We start from the raw sequence: 25,555 nt of genomic DNA, 5'->3' as shown, positions 1-25,555 counted from the left end.
CTTGTCAAAAAATAAATAAAAGCTCAGAAGCTTTAGTCTTGTCTATAAGCAGAATCATGTTGTTCTGCTCTTTCTATTCATGTCACAATGCTTCACTGTTATTCCTCAAGTATTTACATGGCTGCAAAAAGGAACGGCAACGAAGGGTGACTACCAGCCTTCTCACCCTTCAAATGCAGAATGTAATTTGGCTTCAGTAAGGGAGTACGAGAAGGTGACCCAGAACTCCAGGAGCCAAGCTGTACTTGCTGTACCTCCTGGACAGTAACATTATGGAAAAAAAAAATAATAATTACATCTTCCAGAAAACAATGAATTTCTACCTCCTATTCTCTACCTTTAGTAAAGTGGACAAAGCCATACAAGAAAGCAGAATGTGAGGACAATTATTCTTGGGAGAGGAAGAAGAATTGCAAAAGATTAAGAGTGAGCAAGGACAAAACATGGATGTTTGTATTTATTGTGTCATCTCCAAGTCTATGACACAAGTTCATCATCTGGATCATGTCAATCTCTAAACCAAAGGACAGCAGAAAGGAATTTGGGGAGGCAGAAAGATGGAGACAGAAAGCAGGTATCAGATAAGACACAAAATCTTAGAGTGAAGAGATAAATATAGAAGTGCCATATTAATAGTAACATCAGGAAGGACTGGATGAAACAAGAGCCCAAGAAATGGCAGATTTGTCAAAGAACTTCAAAGAGGTATTTAAGCATAACAGAAAAGGAGGAAAGATAAAGGTGACACAAAAAACACCACACTATTAAGCAATATCATACTTGTGCAAAGTTAAAAGCGCACATTACATCACTTACCTATACTAGGGAGCTTCACCCAAAAGAAATATTTCTTTGACAATCTAAGTTACCGTTTCAGAACTTTGTTTTAACTCTTCCTCAACTGTACATTGGTTTGTTTCTTGCAAAGGTGAAGGCTCAATAATTCACTTTTGCTGGCACAAAAACCTGACAGGAGAACGACTATACAAAGACAGAGATACAAGAAAAAAGCTTCCATGAGTTATTAGACATGAGAGAGCACTCCTCCACTGGAAAGAGGCCCATCTAGTTGCTGCAAAAGTCTTCAAGAGCTACTGCTAAGGTAGTAAGGCATTTCCCCCATAACGCCTGTTGGTTTGCAGGCCGCTTGAGCTATTTTACAGGAACTTCTACCAACTCCAGCATCAACTCGACTCTGTTCCCATGGAGTACACTATGAAAAATAAGATGGTTACAGATTTATTCATAGTGCCACATCCAAACTTTAATTAATTAATGCTGAACTACTGAACTGATGAAGTACAGTTATTTTTCTTAATTCCTCCAGACACTGAAAATTTGTGTACATACTTAGATATGTTTGGTTCTGTTGTTTGGTTTTTGTGGTGGGATTTTTCTGTTTGGGGTTTTTGTTGTGTGTTTTTTTGAGGGGAGGGGACTGTGGGGTTTTTTTGTTTGGTTGGTTCTGTTTGTAGGTTTAGGTTGTTTGGTTTTGTTTGTTTAATAGCTAGAGTTAATATTTTTAGGCTAGCCAAATATTCTCTTATAATACAGATAAAAAATACCTTCACACTGTCAAAACAATAGCTAATTATTTATCTGTGATTGCTCTGCTGTGTATGATGTTCAAGGATATTCCCTAGGACAATGCTATAAGGACACGTAATCTTTACCACTGTGGCCTGACTCACCCTCTGTCGCTCTGGAAAGTGACAATTTCAGGGCACGCAGTTTTGTGTGCACTGCAGGCAGGACAGCACTTGGCAGTAAGGAATACCATGCCAGGACTTCAGCAAAATGGACTAGAAAACATCCACTACTTCTGCTTATATTGGCTGTAAACCAGTCCTACTTTTCCTGCAGGTTTCCTCCCTCAATGCCTTTAAAACCAAGAGCAGTGTTTATACACAGAGCAGCAGAACATTGCACTTGCTTAGCAGCTGATAAAGACTGTTTCCAAGATGCTGCGAATATTTAACGCAAGTCTGCTTGCCTCAACATGGGTTTCATTTGTGTTGGTTTTAGAGGCACGCACCATAAAGGAAGGCACAAGGAAACACTGTCAAGCCAAATTTTGCTCCCACAAGCATTAGCATATTTGCTAAATCATATTTTGAGCTATTTTCAGAATCACATTTTTTGCTGACCATTTTAATGTTTCCATAGTCTATTTTTACCATCTGGAAATTTTTGGACCGTAGGTTTTCAAGCCTGTGCTTTTGCTGAGGGTTGACCACACGTGTGTGCCAAGAAAAGCCAGCTTTTCTCACAAACAATTAAAAAAAAAATAATAATAATAAAATATATATATATATCTATTTAAGATATAATTTAAATAAGCATGCTTTTTCATTCCCACTGGGGGAGGAGTGCAAAGATTTGGGAATAAAGGAGTGAAATTGAGTCTGGGAAGAAAGGGAGACATAGGAAAAAGGTGGTTTAGGTTTTTTGTGTTTGTTTCTCATCATCCTATTCTATTTTGTCAATACATTAATTTCCCCCCAGTCAAGTCTGCTCTGCCCACGGTTGACATTGACAAGCATTACCCCTGTCCTTATCTCAACCCACAAGCTTTTCCATCTTACTTTCTCCCCCTGTCCAGCTGAGGAGGGGAGTGAGGGAGCAGCTGGGTGGGCATACAGCAACCACCAAGGTCAACCCATCATGGGGGTCAAACAGCAAACCTGTTTTGCAGAGTCAGTGAAGACAATATCAACTGCAACAAGGCACACTTACAACAATTTATGCAGAAAAAGTTTTCCCCCCAGCTCAGGAAAGAATGTACGATAAGGTAGTAAACTAGTTTACCTGGCCATAAAATAATTCCAGCTTAACTCCTGAGGGCAAACTCGTGAAGCTATTTTTATTGTTAAAAAAACAAAAACAAAACAAAACAAAAAAAAAAAAACCCAACACAAACCCCACAGAACCAGAGAAACAAGATGGATGCTCTATATACAAGAAAAGTATCATAGTACTGCACACTAACACTCATAAATTATTTTATTCAAACAATGAATTAAAGAGCACTGTTTTCTGATATTAATACATTGCCAAACTGAAATATCTTGGAGGGATAACATACCTTGCATTGTCAGCAATATCTTGGTTTCTCTTTCAATTGCAAAACCAATAAAATGACATAGTCGGAAGAAGCACTTTTTTCCCCTTAGTCACTCACAGATAAATTACTCAAAACCAAACACGACTCCAATAGAAGGCTGGCACTGTGCACCAAAGCAGGACTAACAGACTGTTGGATTATTTTCGAGAATATACAATTTAACTATATTAAAAATAGGAACGAAACTACATCAGAATTAACTAAAACCACAAGAGTTATACTGCAACTGGTTTAACCCTGCCTAGGTATTAGCATTTGCACCTCTTGCTGTTGACATTAACTTTTGTATAATCAGTTCCAACCATAGGTCAAAACCAAAAGAATAAAATACCTGCTTCCATTTAAGTGCCCACCACAGTTATTGCTTGCTTTCTACAGCAAAGTATGCTATCAGTAAGTCATTTGAAGCTTATCAACAACATTTTCTTATTTTTATTAAACTGAGAGATGAGCTTGATCATTGTGAGAGACTCTACGTGTATTCGCAATGACTAAACAAAAGATTGAGGCACGTTACCACAAGAAACTTATCTGTTTAACCCACATTTGGAAATTTTCCTTTTTTTTTTTTTTAGCTACTGAAGTCACTGCTTGTAGATTAGATAAGGAATACTCACATGAGATTTCATGGCAACAGATACAGGAATGATGGTGAGACATCAAGTGACAGCATTTTCTGACTTTCTTTTACACAGTTCTAAGAACCCACATATAACTTTCAATCTCAAATCATCAGCAGCAAGCTGAAGCTTAAAACTTATTCACTGAAAGGAAAACTACAGCAAGAATTAGTAACAAACTATTTGGTAAAAAAATTTAATGCAAGATCTACAATATAGAAAAGCAGAGAAAAGAACATGGATGATATTTAGTTTTACAGATTAGTTTTCAAATATTCAATTCCAAGTTTATATTTATTACAGTAACTAAACTGATAACAATCTTATTTATTTGCTTTCTGCATTAGAAGTGGAGAAATAGCAACTAACTTTTTAGAAAGGGGTGTGCCTGACAGAAATTTGTGTATGGACTGTACATACAAGAGCAAAAGTAGCATTATAGGGGATCTATTGTCCTACCTTCTGAAAGTATCAACTATACTATATTTTTGCTACACTAAAAGCAGCAGTGGAAATGAACATTTTTCCTTATATATAAAAATACTTAGGACACACGGGTCAAGTAAATATTGATTTCACTGTACCTGACCTGGGAGCAGAAGTTAATTTCAATGGTCTGCACAGAGTGTTTTATGAATTGCTTTAATATTATGCATTACAAGATATTAAACCAGCTAACAACCTTTTCAAATAATCTAAAGCTTAAAATGATCAAGCTGTACAATTCTAGCAGGGCGAAAGTAAAGCTGAAAGAAAAATAAGTTATATTAAAGGCGCCACTTCACCAACTCAGGAAGCCCAGCCTGATGCTCTTTCAAGTCGAAGTAGGCAGTCCTGAAGCCTCGGTGTTGGGGGACACTGCAGGGACAACCACACAAAAATGCTGGGCTGGAACCAGACATCAGCACAGGAGGGGACAGGCAGTGACAGGACCTGCCCGGTCATCATACACTATTTCTTTAAGAAGCTTGCCTTGAAGCTAAAACCCTTGGTGTGCTCTGTTGTCAGCCAGTTTACCAGAACAATAGGGAATACGTGATCTTTGACATGGTCACGGTTCCAGTATCTGCCCAACCCTCTTCACATCCCATGCACGCAACTGAACACTGCATCTATATACTCTAAGTCAGTAATCTCAGGCCCTAATTTCAATTTAATCAGAACCAGAACAGTTCAGCAAGACTGAATAATAATTTATCTCAATAAGGAGGAGATATTTCATAACTGCAGTATAAAATCCACATGGTAGAGAAATTTAGAAAAACAGATACAACGATCCTGCTTCCATCTGCACAAGCGATACTAAATGCTCTTTTAACTGTCAAGTATTACGGAAAGCTGTCTACGTACACTGCCGAGTGCCATGTTTGATCCAGGCAGACACAAGGGTAAAGCTGCCAACTGTCACCCTGCACAGCACAGAAGTCAGCCACCACATTCCCAAATTTCTGCAGAGAACCCTTGAACCATTTGTTCGCTGCTTTTCTGTACATTTAGGTAGAAAGTCATCTCAGTGTCTAACAAGTGTCAGAGCACAGGCACCTCCTTCTCCTGCAGCACAAGCTTTTTACCCACTGGGAGGATCAGCCAGGGAATTACTGCAGTTTGCTTTCCCAGCTGCTGGCTCAGTGGCGATGGGAGCTTGCTCCACCCAGATGCCATACGGCCAGGTCACCAGGCAGCCCACCCCACTGCCAATTCCTGCCCTATTCATCAGGGACAGGGCAGGAAGCATATGGGGCCCTCCAGTTAAGGGTCAGAACACTGCAGTGAAAACATGAAAGTGAACCTGCGGCAAATTATTCATCAGCTAGAGGGAACATGGTTTCTCCATACAGCAGAAATAAGTCACGGGCACCACTCCAGCTGACACAATGCAGAAGGACACGGCCCCCATCCAGCAGCAAAACACCCCGCCACAGCTTACCAAAGGGACTATACTACAAGACAACAGAAAAAATATTTCCAGCCTTCTCAGTGTGCATGTGCATTTACTATATATATGAAGTTCAAAAAATAAAAAAAAAGTCCTTAGGAACCTGAAAATCAGTTCATGTGAAGACCCAAAAGGCAACTATGCAATACAATGTAACTGCTACATAATCTGTTCCTATACATTTCACGTACAACTGCACTGTATTTCAGAACACCTTTCATCAAAAGATGTTGCCAAAAAGGAAACATACTATTTTCAGGTGTTTAAAAGCCAGAGTTGTTTCAAATCCAACAGTTTTCAGGTTCAGCACAGCTGGCCTAAGCAAACTAACCAACCCAGGGCTTACAGTAATATGAACAATACAGTAAATATTATTTTTACTATTGTAAGGGCTTGTGATCTCATGATTAAATAATTTCAAGCTGCTATGAGTGCATATATCTTGTGGGAACACAGACAAATTCCTTCCCACCTGAAAGGAAGCTTTTAATTTGTAGGCTAGAGTTCCTGGGATTTCCACGGGGAGGCTATTGGAGCAAGAAGGGAGACCCGAATGGTAACAGAAGCTAAACGTACAGTTTCAAAAGATATGCTCTCAAACTACCAGTTTGCAGAATGCCTCAGCCATGTCATTGCCATTATTTTCTACTGCTATTAAAAAAAAATAAAAAAAATAACACTCCTTTTAATGACTGGGGTGAAAGCTACACAACAATCAGCTCACACATTAAGATACAAATTGATCTCTTTTGCTTCTGTTGATAACTGTATGAAAAAAATATGTAATGGCATATTGCTAAGATACTAATAGATTATTCAATTACTGCAGAGTGCTTTATTAGCTTCAAGGGTTGACATTTTATAGAAACAGTGGCACAGGGCAACCCCTTTCAGAAAGTTTCACAGAACTGGCATCATCTTCTTCCTCCTTAATACAGGGTAAGTAGCCCCCCCTCAAATGACAGGGTGACATCCATCTGGGTAATGAGGCAATTGAGGTAGAAAAAATAAAATTAAAAAATGATAGTGCTACACCAGTAGAGTACACATATATACATACAAAATAGCCCAGTAGTTTTCCTGGAACAGTTTCAGAAGTTCTCCTGAAAGAGTATAAATTATTTCCCATGACATGGACTAGCAATGAAGAAGAGAGCTCATTTGTTTGAGCAAGTGAAGAACATGTGAGAACCCCTCCTTTTTTCCCTTCTCAGATTAAGACACAGCTTTGGTTCTAGTTAGGCACCATGCAGCCTTACCAGTGCTACCACACTCCCAGCACCTGTCACTGACTTGAAATCTTAAAAGGTTATTAAGATGGATTAGACATTTATAAAGAAGGACATCCCACTAGATGAGCTAAATTATTATTGAGTATGTTTTAGATCGGGGTGTCAAACTCATTTTCACCGGGGGCAACATCAGCCTCATGGTTGCCTTCAAAGAGCCGAATATAATTTTAGGACTGTATAAATGTAGGAGTAGTTACATTTGTAGAGTCCTAAAATTATATTCACCTCTTTGAAGCCAACCACGAGACTGGTGTTGCCCCCCAGTGTAAATGAGTTTAATATACCTGATCTAGACCATAAACCAATTTCTGACTAAACATGCTCATGTTTAGGGTTCAGAGGACAGAAGAAGTCATATCCATTTTGGTTTGACCTAAACTAATTCAAACACTTTATCAGATATGAGCTTCAACCTCCCTCCAGCCCCCACCAATTCTCACAGGGAGCAGCTGACCAAAGCCACATTTCTGCCAACACTGCAGCATTCACAGGCCTAAAATCACCCCTACACCTACACAAGGTGTTTCCTAAACTTCTCAAAAGTGTCCCAGTTACTTAAATTCTGGGTTTGTGTGAAAAGTGAAGGACATAAAGAAGAAATGTTTACATACACACCCCTCCCAACTTTTTCACCAATTTTTTTCCTGCTTGAATGTTTTCAGTACTGCATCATTGAAAATTCTGTCCTCTGAGAGAAAGGTTTTTTTCCACTGTCAGATATAATTTCTTTAACACCTTTTGTTTTTTTCCTTTTGTTTTACCTTCCACGCGTATCACCTTCTGTGTTTTTTCAGCTTTGTTCTTGTCCTCTCTGTGCACTTCCAATATAAGCCCTCTTAAGAAGTGTTCAAAGCCACAAGTCCTTCACAACCTCCAAATACATATTATTAATTAAAAAAAAAAAAAAAAAAAAAGAGAGAGCGTAGATGACAGTGAATTTGAGACTGTCATTCTCCTGGAAAGCAAATATTCCATCTACAGTCCTACATTTTATGAAGACTTAGGAACATTATAATGCAAGGTATTACCTAGAAAAATCTTGTTGCTTGATTAAGAAAAACTATAATTGCAATATACCAGCCATTATATACCTGTTTTTAAAAACAGAGGGCTCTCAGCTCATAGGAGTTATAATAGACCTTAAGAAACAACCACTAAGCACTCTCTGTTCAATCATATAAAGCACCTGAAAAACCAAGTAGCTGTTACTCAGCTAGATTTACACCTTAGCCTAGCCACACTTCAGGCAGGAACCAGAGAAATCATCCACAGGCACACAAACATCACCAAATATCTGTGTACACACACTGACACTTGCACATTAAGAGCACCCAAAGGACTGAAACAGAAAATCTCAGAGAGATCAATTCCCTACAGATGAACATTTTAGAGGTTTCACAACTGCAGTGTTCATCAGTTAATTGCATAGCAGGTTATAACACTTGCCCTAGATTTATGCTTTTCTAAAAAATACAATGATAAAAGAATAAAATTTAAAAAAAATAAATCTGATAAATAGTCCTAAAAAACCCACACTGATATGCACAGAGCCAGAACAAGCATTTCCCCTGAACAATGGCCCAGGTTAAAAACCAAGCAAATTGATTTTCTCCTACTTCTAACTTCACAGGAGTGATCAACTGCAGCTGTACCTCATTAGCAGGTTGAATACATACAGATTTTGAAGAACACCAGATCTCCAACATTTGTCATTTAGTGAGCTCTCCAGAGTCAGTCACAAGCAACTCCACTCACTTTACTGAGTTTCCTTGACATTTTTGTCAGTTTTAACAGTTCAGACTGGGCCATAACAGAAAACTTTCTGCTCTCAACTAAACTGGCATATATCCAAACCCACCTCATTGTTCTAGAAGCAAGTATACATGAGATCAGAGTCCCAGCCCATCATTTTATTCTGAAGTTATTCATTACACTGCTATATCTAAAGAGGATTTTTGTTAAAAACCCATATTCATACTCCATCTTTATACCAAAATAAACACATCAAAAGTTGAATCAAATAGATCAAATTCCCTACTGATCAGCAGGTTCTGCATCCATGAAGTTCCGACACTAATTCACAAAATCGGCCCCCATCTGCCAATTACTGTATCTGTACAGCATATTCACAGGTACTAGGAATCCTCAAATTGCGTTTGCATGACAAATCTGTATTACTTGGTCCTGGTCACAAAACAGTGGAATAGCTGATCCCTGAAATTTCAATTGGGATTTCAGGCAATAAGGATGGCAGAAAGAAAAGGAAAGAGAAACACCCCAAATTTCTTCTCTTCCAAAGCACCCCTCCCCAAAACATATTATTTCCAAATTACAGGAAATATTGTTCCCTGGGGATACCTCTTAAGTAGAAAAAGAGAAGTGTGAAGGGTGAAGGTGCTGCTGGTATGTACATACAATCAGAGGTCTCAGAAGACACAGCAAACAGAACTGTAGAGAATCAAAACACAACTAAATACTGAAATCACCATAACTTAATGCAAAGTTTAAGAAAATTGGTGGCATGAAGACTTTCAATCAGATGCAACAGTAATAAAACTTACACCATGTAAAAGTTAACACATTATAGGTGGAAGGGCAGCCCACGACACAAGCATTACCAAGAAGATCTGTGGCTGCAGATGTGATGCAGCCAGGGCTCGCACAGCGTTTGTAATGAAGCTGGAGCGTTTCCTGCCATGCTTTCCACAACCTGCTCCTATTAGAGTCAGCAAACTTGAACAAAGTCAAGAAAAAGCAGCTTGCATCAGGTGTAGAAGATAAAAAAGACCCACATGACTGGATCATTTATCCACCACAGCCTTGAAAACACAGGTAAGCGTGCACTCACCCGGCAGAGGGTAACAGGTCTGCTTATCGGTATCCCAAGACACAGCAACCTTGTACTTTTTCCATGCAACTTTTTTGGCTGTTTGAACACTCATGATCAAGCTCAGTCTTTGAAAAACAGGAAAATGAAGATGCAGAGGAAGTACACGCTAGTAGCCGTGCAAGAACTGCATGCCGGGATCCGAGGGGGAGGGAAGCACTGGTTTTCCTCAGAGGGTTTGACACATTCAACCACGCAGTGACTGACAAAACCGTTCAGGAAATAAACCTTTTAAAAGGCTGCACGTAAACAAGTAGCAGACTTCAAGCTAACTGAGGTTTTTTTCTCTTAAAAAACAGATGAATACACTGCTTTGCTACTCCTTACAAAAACACAAGGACGCTCCAGCTTTCAAAGAACCAGCAAGTAAAATTCCACCTACAGAAAACAGAAAAGAAGGTGGCAATTTTCCTTTTCTGTTCAAATACAATAGTAATTTTAAAAATTCTAAATATTTTTAGCATTTATGTTGCAAAAAGCTTGCAGTATTACCATAATAGTTTTGCCACACATTCAATAGAATGCAAAACCAGAGCAACGTTGCAAGGTGAGCATCCAGATCTTTAAATGGCCTTTCAAACGAGCATAAGAAAATTTGAACACAAGATTCCAGCACAAAAAATAAGTTCTACAAAAAAATCCTCTCTTTGTCAAAAATTTAAAACTCTGATTGGGCATGCCATTTCCACTGTGCAGTAATTCCAAACAAGATACATCACAGTCCAGCAAAGCAGAAGGTCAATAATACAAGCTTATGAAAACAGAGTTATTCTACAAGTGGGCCTCTAAACTGTATTTACCATCAATACAGAAGGTGAATCCAATCCCTCAACCTTCAACATTCCGGTGTCAAATTCATAGTCAAGCTGAGTCAACTTCAAATTCTGTTGTTATGAAAGATGTGTGATTCCATATTACACAAATTAGGATATTAAACTGTACAGAATTCCAATAGTCACAAAAAGTCACACAAGTGGAGGATTAGCTGTAACACAGAAGTACAGGCACTACCACCAGAGAGGAGCTGTACAGAGGAGAATTTGTCCCAAAAGCAGAAAGATGCTATTTTATTAGTCTATCTTGTTGTATTATCCTGTCAGACAACTGTTCTAAACACAGCTGTCATCTCTTCATTAATATTCAGTTGGAGCAGTTTACTGTGCCACATACCAGGCAAACACTACTGAGGGGATAGTCAGGGGTGTCAAGATTAGATTTTTCTTTAAGTTTTATTGGGAGAGGGAGCTGGTCTTGCTTTCTTTTGTGGGATTTTTATTTTTTTCCAATTTTAAAAATTCCTCCAAGTTGTAGCCTTAAAGATACACACAAAAGGAGATTTGTTTCCACGAAGAAAGACAACCATACATTCAGGGGGCTAAATCCAACATTTGTTTCCAAACATTTCTGTAGACTATACAAACAAGAGCAACATGGAAAAGTACTAAAGTTTTAAAGCTAAGATTCCTATTTTAGAAACAAACGATTTTGTATTTTGCCATAGCAAATACAAATGTATACCTTACTGTGCCAAGCACTTCACAAGCCCAAATCAAAAAGATGCTGCCAGCTCTACCAAGTATACAATGACAAATAGTGGGTAGCCACGCACATACACCACAAGTCTCACCAGCAGCAGGTGGTAAGACCAGGTCTTACCAAGACCAGACTGCATTCCAGAAGGGTGCTCTCCCACTGATCCAATACCTCATTTCACCTTGGTCCCTGCCACTTCAATGTAAGGTCCATACAAAAAACAAATTAAGACTCTCTCTGTCAGACACTTGCCTGGACTGAGGAGTAGGTGCAAGTTTCAGGAGTCCGTTTGTTACAGGACTCCTGAGTTTCCCACTCCTCAATGAAGAAAGTGAGTCAGTGAGAGCAGTTAGAGAAACACCAGGGTCTCTTAGCCTCCATTAATCTCTTGAACTTCAACATGAAAATATTCAACATGAAAATAATGTTCACCAGAGACCTTAAAGAGAATCTCAGCTCTCAAGCTCTGCCTGCCATCAGCTACTACCTCATATATATTTGAGAAATGGCTTATATCTAACAGCAAGTTTTACTTTGAAAAGCCACCGTTTCAATAAGAACACACACTGAGAATATTTATTAACTTAATAGAGGAGGGTGTTGGTTTGTTTTTAAACATAGTACATCTCTTGCCTAAATGGAGATAAATTTATCAACATTAATCAGTTTCACATCAGAACCTGTCTTCACATAAGTTAGTTTTAGGCTGACAGGAATATTTTTTAGGCTAAGTTTTTTAAAGTGCATCTATGAGCTTTGCCAAAATTTGAAGTACTGGGTGTGAAATCCATGCATTAACCACATGAGTTGTTAAGCAAGAGAGACATTGAAGCTTTTGGGGAAAGAAATCTTCGAAGGCAAAAGAGGATTTTTTTGCTTTTTTTAAAATAAACTCAAGAGTTCAACACACTAGCACACTCTCTACCCATAAACTACTTCATTCATTAGGAGAAGAAGATGGTCTTATTCCTACTACTACTGAATTCAATAGGCCATTTATTTAGCAGCTCTCTGACCAGAGTATGTTCTCTCTTTTATTCACTCTAGTGTTGACAGCAGTAATCAAATTTCGTACATACCACTGGCTCTATTATAGTTCAACAGCAGTTGGCTGGCTGCCTAGTCCTCTTATCGTCATGTAAGATAAAAAGACTAGCCAAACAGACCAGCTGAAGCTACAGAGGGAAAGGAGAAGTAGGGTGAAGCCTAAGTAGAAGTCTACTAAGTAGAAATCATGTCTTTGTGCTTGCCCACATATTACAAAGCACGGAGAAGAACAAGGCTAAGATCAATACATGACAAACTTATTTTGTTTTAGGCAGAACTGGAGCTTAGATGGAAACTGCATCCTTGTAGAAGAGAAGCTCCAAATGTCACGCTTCATACATCAAACATCACCCATCAACATCTCAGTCCACACAGAAGAGAACACGAAAGCAAGAAAGTATAGAGGTGGGGGAAAAAGAAAAAAAAAAAAAAAAAGAGGAGAAAAAAACCAAACACAAAAACAGAGAACTGTATCCATTCATTTGAAGGGGAGCTCCTAAGTACTTAAAATTACTTCTCTATCACAGCCCCAGCATGTATGAAGTCAGCACTGGATTCAAAGTAAAATTAAAGTTCATAGAGGCAAACAACAATGGGAGTAGAGGGCAACATCCTTTAATTATAAAAATCCCTTGTATGCAAGGCACTCTAGAATGAAATTGGTTTCCATTTCTTCTTTGCCTTCTGGGAACCTTCCAAGAGCCTTGAATGCCTTGACTCTGGGAAGAGGAAACTGGCTTCTTTTTCACAGCCTCCCTCTTTCTTGTTTTGTTCCAAGAAGAACCTGGTTCACCCTGCTCTGAACTCCCACTCTTCTGGACAAGTCTGCAAAGAAAGGCTTGTTTTATGGAGAGCAAAAAAACCCAACGATCTAGAGGATTTCTTATGGAAGCAGAACAAGGAGATGCAGAGTTCCTCGTTCATCTTCCTTTTTCACCACACACACGCCAAGAGCCTTCTCCTGTCTAGAGGAGGAACACACCCTTCCGTAGGGTTCATTCACTACCTCTCCAGCCCTACTCTTTATATTAATAACACTGCTACAACAAGTTTCTAGTTTAGCACTTATGTTGTGGGACATTAACACCCCATAATTTTGTTCAGGATGTTTTATTTCACTACAACAACATGACAAGACATTTTTTTTTAACTGGCCTGACAAACACGTTTTGAATTAGCAGACCACACAACGCTTGCTTGAGCAAGCAGACAAGGTTGCTTAGAGGGCAATGCTAAGGAGAAGGATGCTGAAAAGGCAACAACATGAACATAGACAGAAATTAATGTTTCAAGTGCCTGTTGTATTCTGATGGAAACTGGTCATTAGTGTAACCCTACTTCCAGGAAGCCCACAGCAACAGCAGCTTCAGTTGGAGAACAGAGTTTCAAGCTTTTCTATTGAATACTTTTTTCAGCAGTGCAGGTTCATGTCAGCATAGAGCTTTCTCCTAAGAAAGGAATCTGCAACACAGTAACTGCCCTCTCTACTGTGGAAGAGGAGCATAGGTTTGAGCATGGCAGCTGTTGGAGCACTGCAGTACAGATAACACACACAAAGACTCTCTCAGTGCTCACACGCGCAGCTCCCACACCAAACCCTGCCAGCACATGGAGCTTCAGCCATGCTGTGCTTCACACACATGGTTCTTATAAAACAGCATGTCTGTGGCTGCTGCACTTAACCAACTTAACTTAACCAACTGCAAAAGTAATAACAGCAGCAACTGTAGCTAACAAATTGTGACACCTTTCAAGAATCTCCACAATTTTAGTTCTTCTTTTTCAAAGTTCCTCTTTATCTTTGGGAGAGGGGGGCGGAAATCCCTTTTTCTCTTGTAGAGATACTGAATGTAAAAGTACTGAGAAAACCGTAAGAGCACATTATTCTTCCAGAAGTGTTGTCTACACTATAGTCATTCCTGTGAAACTCAGCCATGACACACAACAAGCAGACCCCTTTTCACAAAACATCCTGAAACACCTGTTTCCAGCAGCCCTGAGGAGTGAGAGCAGGTCCACAGGAGATGTAGGAGTCTTCTGCATCTTGTTTCTCATTTAAGATGCTGAGCACACCTTCTGAAACAACGTTCCTGCACATTCACAGGTACCTTTATAAAACGAATCTCGATTAATCTCCTACAGATGCACAGCTCAACACTTGTATGCTGGGGTGTGACATGTATTTCAGCGGGAACCCTGTTCTGAGCCCCAGGTGGCAGCATGCAAGCCCAAGCACAGGGGAAGCACCATCACTTTTGCTGCCCTGGTCTCTCCAAGCAGATGTCCTGGTGGTTTACAGTTCTCACTGTCTCTTGCCCTGGCAGCAGGCACTGCCCTGCTGCAGTGAAACAGACTGGGGAGCCTGGGCTAAGCCCAGTGGTCAAGGGGCTGTGAGAGCTGCTAGTGGGCAACTCCACCCGGGACAGAGTGCTGCCCTCAGCACGCTTTGCAGCATCAGAAGCTGCTTCAGGAAAAGACATTGCCTCCAAAACACATCTTGCTCTCCTGCCCTCCGCATGCCAGGATGTAATCCAAAGCTTGGAAAATAATGCTTTAGGCAAACATACGAATAAAGCAACTTACTTGTTCTTTTTCCCATTACTCATTTTTTTTAAATGTCAGTTTGTGGCTCCAAGAACAGAAACATCTCAAAGCTTCCTTCTGAACTTCACAAGGATTTTTCCTTAGAAAGTGTCTTCCAATACATTCTTTTCAAGTTAGAAGTTGTGGGTAGTAGGAATGGGAAATCTATAGGATTTCATTCTTACTTGCAGTTATGTAAGTTGATTTAATTTTGAGCACACTTCCATAGGTATCCATTCCGGCTAATTTTAGTTAAACATACTTCTGCTAGCAAACTCTGGTCAAGGTACACAGCAATAAGGAGTATTCAGGTAAGAATGGTCCTATCAAGAGCAGAAGAGATACCTAGAGTACTCCAAAGACTATGTGTGGATATATCAAATACTAAAAGTCCCATAGGAGCCAGCTCCTTCCTGTTCACCTTCTAACTTTAGGTACCACAAAATCAGATAAAGGAGGTGTTAAAAGCTCTAGATGTAACCTTCCTATCCACTCTCCATACTTACATTTATACACACATGCTATATATACACACTCCAAAAAGTAATAGACTTTACACCAAGCCAAGAGGAGCAGCCAGCCTCCCAGCTCTCCCCACACAGATCAAGCAGGGCTGTGCAGAGGCATTGGGATTTGTGGAGGGGAAGGACAGCTCACAAGGAAGCCTGGAGAGCAGCTATGGAGCAAGCACGCAGCCTGTCAGCCTGAAAGCTAAAATCCTCACCTCCTGCTGCTGGGGTGAAGGACAAGAGATAATCACAGTTACATTGATCACAGGCACATTTCAGCAATAGTGCAGTCAGATCCATGACTGAGGCATCAGTGATGAGCCAAGTGCCACCAGCAACTGCAACTTCCAACATCTCCAAGTTTGCTTTTCTTTTTTAATGCCCTGTGGTGACACATGGGTGAAGAGATTGCACCCTCTAAGACATTAACTCTTCAACTGTACCATTTAGAGCACACTACTTATTTGTGCACTGCCACCAAGCTGTCACAAGTATGCGTATTTATTACCAATCTTTTTAAAATTAGCACTAAATTTCTCCCGCCCAGACAGTCTACTTCCCTTCCAATTTACAACAATGTATTTTATTCACCCTGTTACAAAAGGAAAAGCCACAGAGGGCAAAGAGAGGGACAGAATTGTGCAGAGCTACTCTGCCTTCTGCAGGAACTGTTAATGAAGTCCTTTGGACTTCTCGCAGTCACCATGCTGGGGACGGGGAATTTTGTTCACCATGAAAAGAGAGATCTGCAGAAAGCCTGTATTAGGAGCCCCAAGTCTCCCCATTCCATCCTTGAACAGCAGTGGTATGGTAGAGAGCTCCCTAAGCTCAATAGGCTGTCTTTTCCTAGCCCAGAAAGATAAAAGCCAGGAAAAAACTATGAGAGGCACTCTAAAACTAAGGAAATAAAAAAAAAAAAAAGCAAAGCTCCTTGTGGTTATATAGCTGACCGTAGGCCAACTCCATTGTGCTGACTGGAGTTAACCTTTTAAATACAGCGGTTACAGAGAGGACAGTTACATGTCCACACAAATGTATCTCCTGTTAAACTCTCCACTCCACAAAGGATAAGCCTGTCTCTTGTCAAGGACCCAAGGCAAGCATCCCTCTTTCTGAAATAGCATTACTATTATCAGAATTAAAAAACAAGCAAACAGACAAAAATCAAACACACACACAAGAAGAAAAGAAAAAACACAACAAACAAAAAACAAGGGGGGAAAAAAAAACAAACACAACACACAATAAAACCCCACACCACAACACACCTACTCAGCTCAGCACAAGAAGGCTACTCTGGGTGTGCAGGACACAGCCCAGAGCCCAGGTGCCTGCACCCAGCCCAGGGCCCCAAGCAGCACCATCACCCTGGGGACCACATGGGTACCACACCATGCCAGAGACACCCTGCAAAATTGTTCACACTCCAGAAAACCCACCTGAAAATTGCTTATTTTGCCACCACAGTTTGAGTCTTTAATTTCACAGAAGAACCTTTTACCAAAAAAAAAAAAAATATCACCCAAACAAACCTCACACAAAACATAGGTTCCAGCTTAATCCTCTTTGAAGCCTCCAGCTATCTGCAGACTTACTATACCTCTTATTATTTTGTCCTGATAGTTACACTGCACACGCTGCTAAAAGCTTACACACCAACTCACAACCTTTAGCCAGCTCCTTTTAACAGCTACAAATTGCAAATTGTTGTGTGTTTAAAGTTGCCAAGACTTCAACAAGGCCAACATATACAACATCAGATGTTTTTGTAGATATGACACTATACAAAGACTGCATTAAAACAAACTTCCATTGCATCACAGTTGTCAGATACCAGAAGGGCATCATTAGAAGGCCATTAATTTTAACAATAGTTTTTTCTCCCTTTCCTCATCAATTAGCACATCAAGAAAAAGAGTGAGGTAAAACCATGCCCTTTGTTAAATATTGAATCTACTGAAACCTGCAAAACAACTGATTAAGCTAGACTGAGGATGAGGTCAGTTCACAGATGACCATCATGTAGCAGCTATGGCAACACGGAGCCACCACGCTGCACTGCCAATGGGAATCAGATAAGAACAAAGAGCAAAGCAACAAACAGCATCAGCCTGCTTTCTTAGGGCCACAGATGCAGAATTAAAACTCTCAGAGGGAAGGCTCTTCAGTTTAGCACAGCATCTCTATATGTCAAAGGATCTGGGATGGAGAAAAGTGTGGAAGAAAGACAAATCACATGGCACAACTGAACCATTACCCAGAGAGAAAAAACACCTATGAAAAACAAAACAAACACACACAAAAAAAACACCACCACAACACACCACAAGCCTCTCCAGACTCATAAGCAGAGATCCAACAGAAGTGAAAAGGTAAGTGCACATCCTTTCCCAAACAAAGCTCACCATCTCAAGTCAGCTGCCCAGGTTCTCAAACAGAGGCTGAGGACCTACGCAGTCTCACATCACTGAAGAGGTTAAGCAACAGCTGGGTTAGGTGACACCTCACTCAGCTCCGCACTAGCTAGGGAAAGCTCACACAAACTGTACTGTCAGTGGAGATGTGGTGGGAAGAGGACAAGGCAGCAGCAAGCAGTTGAGGGGCAGTAACTGATTCAATTTGGCAAGGCAGTAAAAGGTTTCATGTTTACACCCTCACTTGTTTTCAAGAAAACTTCAGCAAGCTTTCTGTGCATATCCTTTGCAGGCTTCTGCCAGGTCAAATGGAAAACACTGGGCTCAGTTATTTAAGCTCAAGTGTGCAGAGGAGTAATTACCAGAGCTCCACTGGACAGAGGGATTGCATTCCTGTATTCTTCAAATGCCACCACCCACAAAGAAATAATAATTAAACTCCCAAAACCTTCAAGCAAAGCCAGCATGCACTGTGCACAGCATCAGTCTCAAAAACTCCATCTGCATCTCTCAAAGTATTATGGTACAATTATGCTTGAACTCTGCTACCACTGCCATCACCAGTATGGCCTTTGTCAGCAGCATAACTGAGTATCAGTTGAAGTTAAAGCTTAAATGACATGTGAAGGTAGAAAAAGAAGCCACAGATACAGAAAGTTCCAACAAGTCTTCATGTGCAAGACTGACTGGCAAATCACACGCCTTCCCAAGGCAGAAAAATAAAACCCCAAGACACAATTCCTGCTTCAGAATTGCTGTGACAAAGCACACAAACTACAGCATTCTCTCATAAATATTTAATACCAACAACCTACATATTTACTACCTGATTTTAAAGCACTTCCAGGTTTGAAAACAGATGCACACGCTATACTAACAACATTATTGGTCACTTTACTGAAACATCATGCCTTAAACTTAAGGTGTGAGCAGGCGCACATTCTCATCCACAGTTTGAACAGCAGCTTTTCTGCTATTCACTCCCCCCCCCACACACACTCATCTTGTATGATATGAGTACATTTATAACATTTACTGAGCAACCTTACAAGAAGCCAAATAAAATTTTACATTACTTTTACAAAATTCAAAGAGAAAAAAGAAAATTCACGTCTTATGCCTCCACTGTGTGCGTAAACAATGATGGCTTTCATGTATTTTAAAATAACAGGTATATAGCGAGTATACTCACAATTGCAAGTACCTGAGGATGTAATATAAGTAACCCCGAAGAAAGGGTTTTACACCAAAGTGGATAGATGAGACTCTGAAACACCATGTACCATCCTGTGCTTTCAGGACCCTCACTCCATTCAGCAGATTGGCTTTTATAACCCAACAATTTCTCTAGCACACGAAGCAAAGTGCTTTGAATGGCACAGGATGTTTGCCAGTTTGTTCCTTAATTTGTCTTGTCTCTCCTATTACCCCACTCATTTTTGTTGCTGCTACTAAGCTCTGAGTAGGTTTTCTTGTAGGGTTATTTTATTATTAGCTTAACTTTGTTCTCGAGCAGCAACAAGGTGCTGCTGAAAAGCATGCCTTGTTTCTCTCTACAGGACTGTCAACACCAAAAGCCACTTAAAACTTACAAAGCTAATACTGAGGAAAATTGTATTAAGTTTGTCTCGAGTTGTACCTTAAACAAACAAACAAACAAAAAGTATTTATAGGTTGGTTAAACTCCAATACAAATAAAGGAAGAGGAGAAGAAAATCAAGATACAGAAACAAGATGTATGGCAGTTGTAACTCACTAACACACACAAGCGCACAGCCCTGCAGGTTCTTTCTTGCTCTGCATTCGGTTTGCCCTAGATTTGAGCAGCTCTCTACAATACCTATATTCAATCAGACATCCAACTGTGTTCATTACCAATAATTTCATATCTGACTGTAGTGTTCCCACACACAGTTATACTGCCATATAAACTTTTCTATTACTTATGCTCTCTAACTCTACTGATTTAAGAGAGTTGCATGAATGAAACATTACACAATTTCATTGCTGCTTTTTTTTTTAATCTGCTTGTAGGTGCTTTTGTTCGATTGATTTTAAAAACACTTTGAGCTCTGACACATTCCACTCCCTACAACAGAAATTTGTCTCAAAAAAAAAAAAAAATCACTTTTTAATTGCAAAAGTACATCAGCTCAGTAATGGGGGTAAAGAACAAAAAAAAAAAAAAAAGGAAAAATAAAATACAATCAAACTCCAATAAATAAAATCAAACTCCAATACATATTATCCTCATAAAGAAATTAGGAAAAAAGAGGATCCACATGACAAAGACCTTTACAGTTTAGATGGCAAGATAAGCAAGGCAGTTTAGGAGAAAGGTGGCAAGGTTAAGAAACAGTACTTAATACAGATGCAACTAAATTGTTTGCAGTGTTACTTAATAACATAAAAACCAAGAACCTACCTTTGTTAAAACTTGTGCTATGGAGCATATGCGAGGCCCCTCACCAATGAAAAGCAGCTCTAGTGTAGATGCAGCAAAATGACCACAAAGAGTCAAGAAGCTTCAGTACCCAACAGTTTTCAGAAATCTACTTTGATCCTAAATCCTTTACATCCAGCTAACCATCCCCAGCCCTGCTGTTTTCCAACCCCTTTCTCACCACTCGCAACCATATACTCAACCACTCCTCCTGCAAACACCACAAATCTCACTACTGTTAAGAACAAAAAAACACCACCACACACAACAAACCCAAACCACAGCTCTTAAAGCAAATCACAAGACAGTTCATTCAGTCTTCTCACTCCCATATGATCATCAGGTGCTGTCACACTAACAATCTCGTACCTCCCATTCCACCATAATTAACTTCATCTTCCTTGCCTTGTTCTACACCTGAGCTGCACAACTGTTAATCAGGTTTTTGACTCTCCAACAGGAGGGTCAAAATCAGTGAGGCAGGCCAGTTCATTGCATCCCAGTACAATCCTAGGGAAGTGAATGTAAATCCTACGAGCACTGAAAATAAATACTGTGTGTCCCCTGCTTTGTCTCTTGCATGCAAGACCAAGCTGCTGGGAAAGAGAAGCAGCAGAGGACAGGCCATGCCCTGAACTCTTCCTACCAGCACACAGCAGCAGGTACAGGCAAACATGAGAGGGGGAGAACATCGTCACAATAAATATAACTTGTGTGTGTCCCTGCAGTGCCACCTCAGCAGCCAGCTAGACCATGACTCATAGCCATCCCCAACACAGGGCTTCTGGCTAAGTCCAGCTTAGCCACAAGGAGCTTTGCCAGTTCCATCTAACAAACAAGCCCAGAAAAGCACGCAGGGCCTGTCCCAGCCCTCACTGCCTTCCCGAGAACTGGGTGAAATTGCTCCAGCACGTTTCAGACTCTCTATTTCAGTATTTGGTGGAGAGGAAGGTAGTACAAGAACACATGTCCATCTGACAGCAAGAGCTTTGTGACTACTACTACGAGAACATCTGGAGCTCCTCCCAGTTACTGTCATGACCAAATGCCTCAACAGCCTTAATGATGTAATTGGTTTGCCACTTGTTCCAATGCTTCAGAAAACTAGTCTCAACACCAGCCTACTAACTTCCAAACTAAAATCACTGCTCCAACCAGGAAGTTCACTGGGAAACTGTGCCAAGGCAGCAGTCATGATGGGAAAGGATTCCTCACATCTCGCTCCTGAGGCACACCATCTAGCTATGACTGATCCCACAGCCCACCTGTCTGTCAAAGCCTGAGGGTGGATCACAGACACAGTGAGCAGATCACAGGGCTTATTTGTATGTTTTCCCCTCACTCAAATCCCATCTTTTGTTACTGAACAGCAAAGCCAAAAGATTAGTTATGATTTGGGAGGATAGATGGCATGGTCAGATTCTGCTGCTGCTGAGGAGCAGGAAGGTTCAAGAAGCAGCAGCAGCAATCTCAAAACCACTCAGGGCTTGGGAGGTGGGAATGGAGAAGGTGAGTCCTTGCAATCTAGCCCACTGCTTATAAAAATCATACAGGGCTCCTGCAAGAATCACAAGCTTCACAGCTCCAGGCAGGCTTTATTCTGAAGGTAAAAAGATCAAACTTTATAATTAAGCTTCATGGCTAATATCACAATAAAAATAAGGAAGTTTCCATTTCATTTGCTTCAACTTGTTCTACCATAGAAGTTTCCATTCCAGCATGCTGGCGGTAGTCTATAACCACAGTCAGCTGCAACAGGATTTCTTCACTCTCTGTAAAAAATTTAACAGATATAAAATTCCACTCTAAAGAGCTCTATATAATCCTAAAAACAAAACAAACAAACAAAACAACCCACACATATTAGTGTAATGTTAGAAAGGCTGGTAAACATTTCAAGTGCAAAACAGCGATCTCATCTACAACAACTTCACAGAAATATAACAGAAGTGTTTCAGTACAGTCAGTTTGAGCAGAAGTTCTCAAAAATATTTTGGAATAAGCCAAGCGACTTTTAACATAACCCAGGTTAGAAAACATGGATTGCCAAGATCCCCTTCATCAAAATGTCTTCTAGACAGCATCACTGTAACATCCAAGTACCTTCCAGCTAAGCGCTGCAGAGAGTTTGGCCCTCTAGAGTCCAACTCTCCTCCCTTTCTGGCACTGGACCAGTGCAAATAGCAGTAAATGAGACAAAGAAGGAGAGGGAGGAATGGATCACCACACATATACATCCCTTGTGTCTATATATGAAATCTATTACAGAGGTGGAAGCTAAGAAGACTAGAACAACTGTGTGTCTCGTGTTTTCATTAACAAGTTATTGCCAGACCTTTGACAAGGTTTTATGAGCAAAGCATGTTAGAGATGGAAGAAAAAAAAAAAATCAAAGCAATTATCTCCTGACTAAAATGCTGGGCACATGGTGGTGAACTTGCACAACACTACAAACTGAAACCACAAGGAAATTATATACATGATGCTTAAAGGCCGAGTTAAGTTTTGATTTCAACAAAGCCAAGCTCATAGGAGCAAACCCAGCACAGCCACATGCACAGAACTGCACAAGCCCCGCCAGCTGGGTGGGGACCTCTTGCTGGGAGTGAAACTAAGATTTTCCAGCAAGTTCATGAAATCACCATTATCCTGGCTCATTCAGTCAAGCAATTCAAATGTTACTTTCATACTTGCTTACACAAGTAAGAAAGTACACAGACAAGGAAGGAGACAGAAACATAGAGAAAGACAGGAAAATATAGCTAGGAATTTCCAAATTCAGCCCCTAACCACCAGAAGAGACATAGGATATCTTGGATCAAGTAGAAAAAAAAATTACCAGCTTTTTGCCAGTGGAGTTGGAAAGAACCGGTGAATCTTCCTGCATCTCCAGAGTCCAGATGCCAACATCCAAACTTTGAACATATAAAAGAGAAGCTGACAGATGTCAGAAAATGAAGACATCCATGAGAGACCTCTGGAATTAAGTTTACCAAGCAAGCAGAGTAGCTGAACTCAATATCCATAAATAGTTACAAGAAGCATTTGAGATTGCTTTTCATTTCAGATATCAGGGCTGGCCAGGAAAGTTGGGTGGGGGTGAAGTAGGAAAGAAGTGGCAATAAATATTATCTCACAGAGGCTGGATGTCTGAATTCTCTCAGCTGGGTGCCCGAGACGCACGCTTTCTTGTCCATACCTACTACATGAAGCCTCTGACAACATGAAGCTAGTATTCAGCAGCAAGAACGTCCTCTGTCTGAAATTTCTGTTCTGAGCCCCCCTCTCTCCTTATGAGCCTTTTTCTGGGTGACTCAGATGATTTACCTTTAGCTCAGTTATCGCGTTGTTTTTTAAAAGTAAGAGAGTAAGTGAGAATACATATTCTCCACATGGCATTCTTTCATTCGAGAGGAAAATATTCCAGTCACAACCTAGAAAACCACCAGTCAAGTCAAAGGTAAGCTCTGAGGGGAAAGAGAAAAAAAAATCTTACGGAATCATAGAATCATTTCAGTTGGAAGAGACACTCAGGATCCTCAAGTCTAACCATAACCTAACCCTAGCATTAAACCATGTCCCTAAGAATCAAAGAACCTTAGGGCAGTGTACAAAAATTCTTATACTAAATTTCAGATGGTTTAAAAAAAAAGAAAAAAAAAAAAAAACAAATCACCATATTTCTGTTAATTGTTATCATTGAAGATTTTCAACAGCCACATCTCCTATATCCTGAGTGCCCAAAAGCACCCCTCTCTGTGCAGTAGTCTGGATGTGACAAGGAAGTAAAGTCATCCCTTAAGGTTGGTCTAGCTGTGTCAATGTCACACTCCTGAGGGTGCAAAGCACCCCTGCTGCTGGTTGTCTCCAAGTCTTCCTTGCTCCTGGGGGACAACTCAGGCTAGAGGTTGAAAAGCTGCCTCTGCCACCAGCTGGTATGTGGGGAGGGGTAAGGACAGGCTGCAAAAACTCCCACTCCAGCATGTGATGGAAGAAGCACAGACACATGCTTTAGTACCAACTGAGGATTTATCATCCTCCCAAGCAACAAACTGGAAATAGCTCGTTAAAGACAGACTTCTAACACACTTAGATCTGCACACCGCTGTGTAATTATTCTCAACTTGAAAGGGCTGTATAATTTCTCAGGAATTTCACCATTTTCAAACGGAAGTCCCAGAAGGGAAAATACATATATGTCTATGTATATATGTGTGTGCACAAGCATATACATCTACATATAGCTCTGTCGCTCTTTATATTTAAGCACACACAAAGATAACAAAAACTCAACCTCATTGCATCTTGTTCCATCACTTAAAAATACTTCCTTATTTTGTGGCCGTGCTTTTGTACATCAGGAAGAAACATCCAAGCTAGAGGTGTGTAATTGCATTTTTATTTACTTTACCATTTGTTTTATGAGGGGGAGGGATAGGAAACAGGAGCATTTTTAAAAAATATGTTGTTCCCTGAGGGTTGAAATTCATTAAACATGTTTTTTCAGAAAGTCTTTTCTTCCCTGGAACTCTCTGCTCTCCATTCCCCAATACAATAACTTCAGTGGGTACAACCCATCACCTTGCTTATCCCAGACTAACGTACATAGTATTTTGTATTTTATTTGAGCCATTTCTGCCACTTAACAGAAATCTTGTTGCCTTTTTCTCAAAGTTAGTCGTAGGTGACTTCTATCTAGCACTTACTACCCATAACAAAATACAAGCTATAGAAACACACTAATCTTCCAGAGCTTTACTTTCCTTCAGTTTTGAAGGCATTAGTCCATATCTGCAGTGAGAAAACATAGACGGGAGCAGGAAGTCGAGGTAATCTTCTGCTGTTTGTTTGGTTTCTTTTATGATTTGTTTGTTTTCTTGACGATGACTAGGCTATAGTGCTAAAGATCAAGGCTGATCTCCCTGGATGTTCTTGATATTTCCCCTAAAAAAGGCACAGATTTGAGTTATGGATAACTTGGACGCTACACACACCTGTCAAGCCCAAGGTCTGTGACAACCAATAGTGCAGAAGAGAGGCAAAAACACCAATTTTATAGTTTCCCATATAGTTTTTGTGAGAGAGAAAGAAAAAAGTGTTATTCTGCAGTATAAACAGGCCTCATCTGCAGAGAAAATACTTCCTTAAAAATCAATACCTACCATTG

The 25,555-nt window shown here is 40.2% G+C and overlaps 1 protein-coding gene across 4 annotated transcripts in view; it reads right to left on the bottom strand.

The window, feature by feature from the left end:
• Window positions 1-25,555, bottom strand: part of UTRN (utrophin) — a 370,439-nt gene that overhangs the window by 325,385 nt on the left and 19,499 nt on the right. For 3 of the 4 annotated variants that reach the window (XM_065835371.2, XM_065835373.2, XM_065835374.2), the window contains exon 1: window positions 9,821-9,952. The exons of the other annotated variant lie outside the window; for it this stretch is intronic. In XM_065835371.2, the coding sequence (XP_065691443.2) occupies window positions 9,821-9,914 (94 nt within the window). In that variant the 5' untranslated portion in view covers window positions 9,915-9,952. Of the gene's footprint in view, window positions 1-9,820; window positions 9,953-25,555 lie in introns of those variants that run through there. 4 annotated transcript variants of the gene reach the window in all.

Source organism: Patagioenas fasciata, chromosome 3 (genome assembly GCF_037038585.1).
Source record: "Patagioenas fasciata isolate bPatFas1 chromosome 3, bPatFas1.hap1, whole genome shotgun sequence".
Lineage (NCBI taxonomy): Eukaryota > Metazoa > Chordata > Aves > Columbiformes > Columbidae > Patagioenas > Patagioenas fasciata.
Note: the sequence above shows the minus strand (reverse complement) of the source record. Positions and strands in the feature narration are given on the sequence as shown.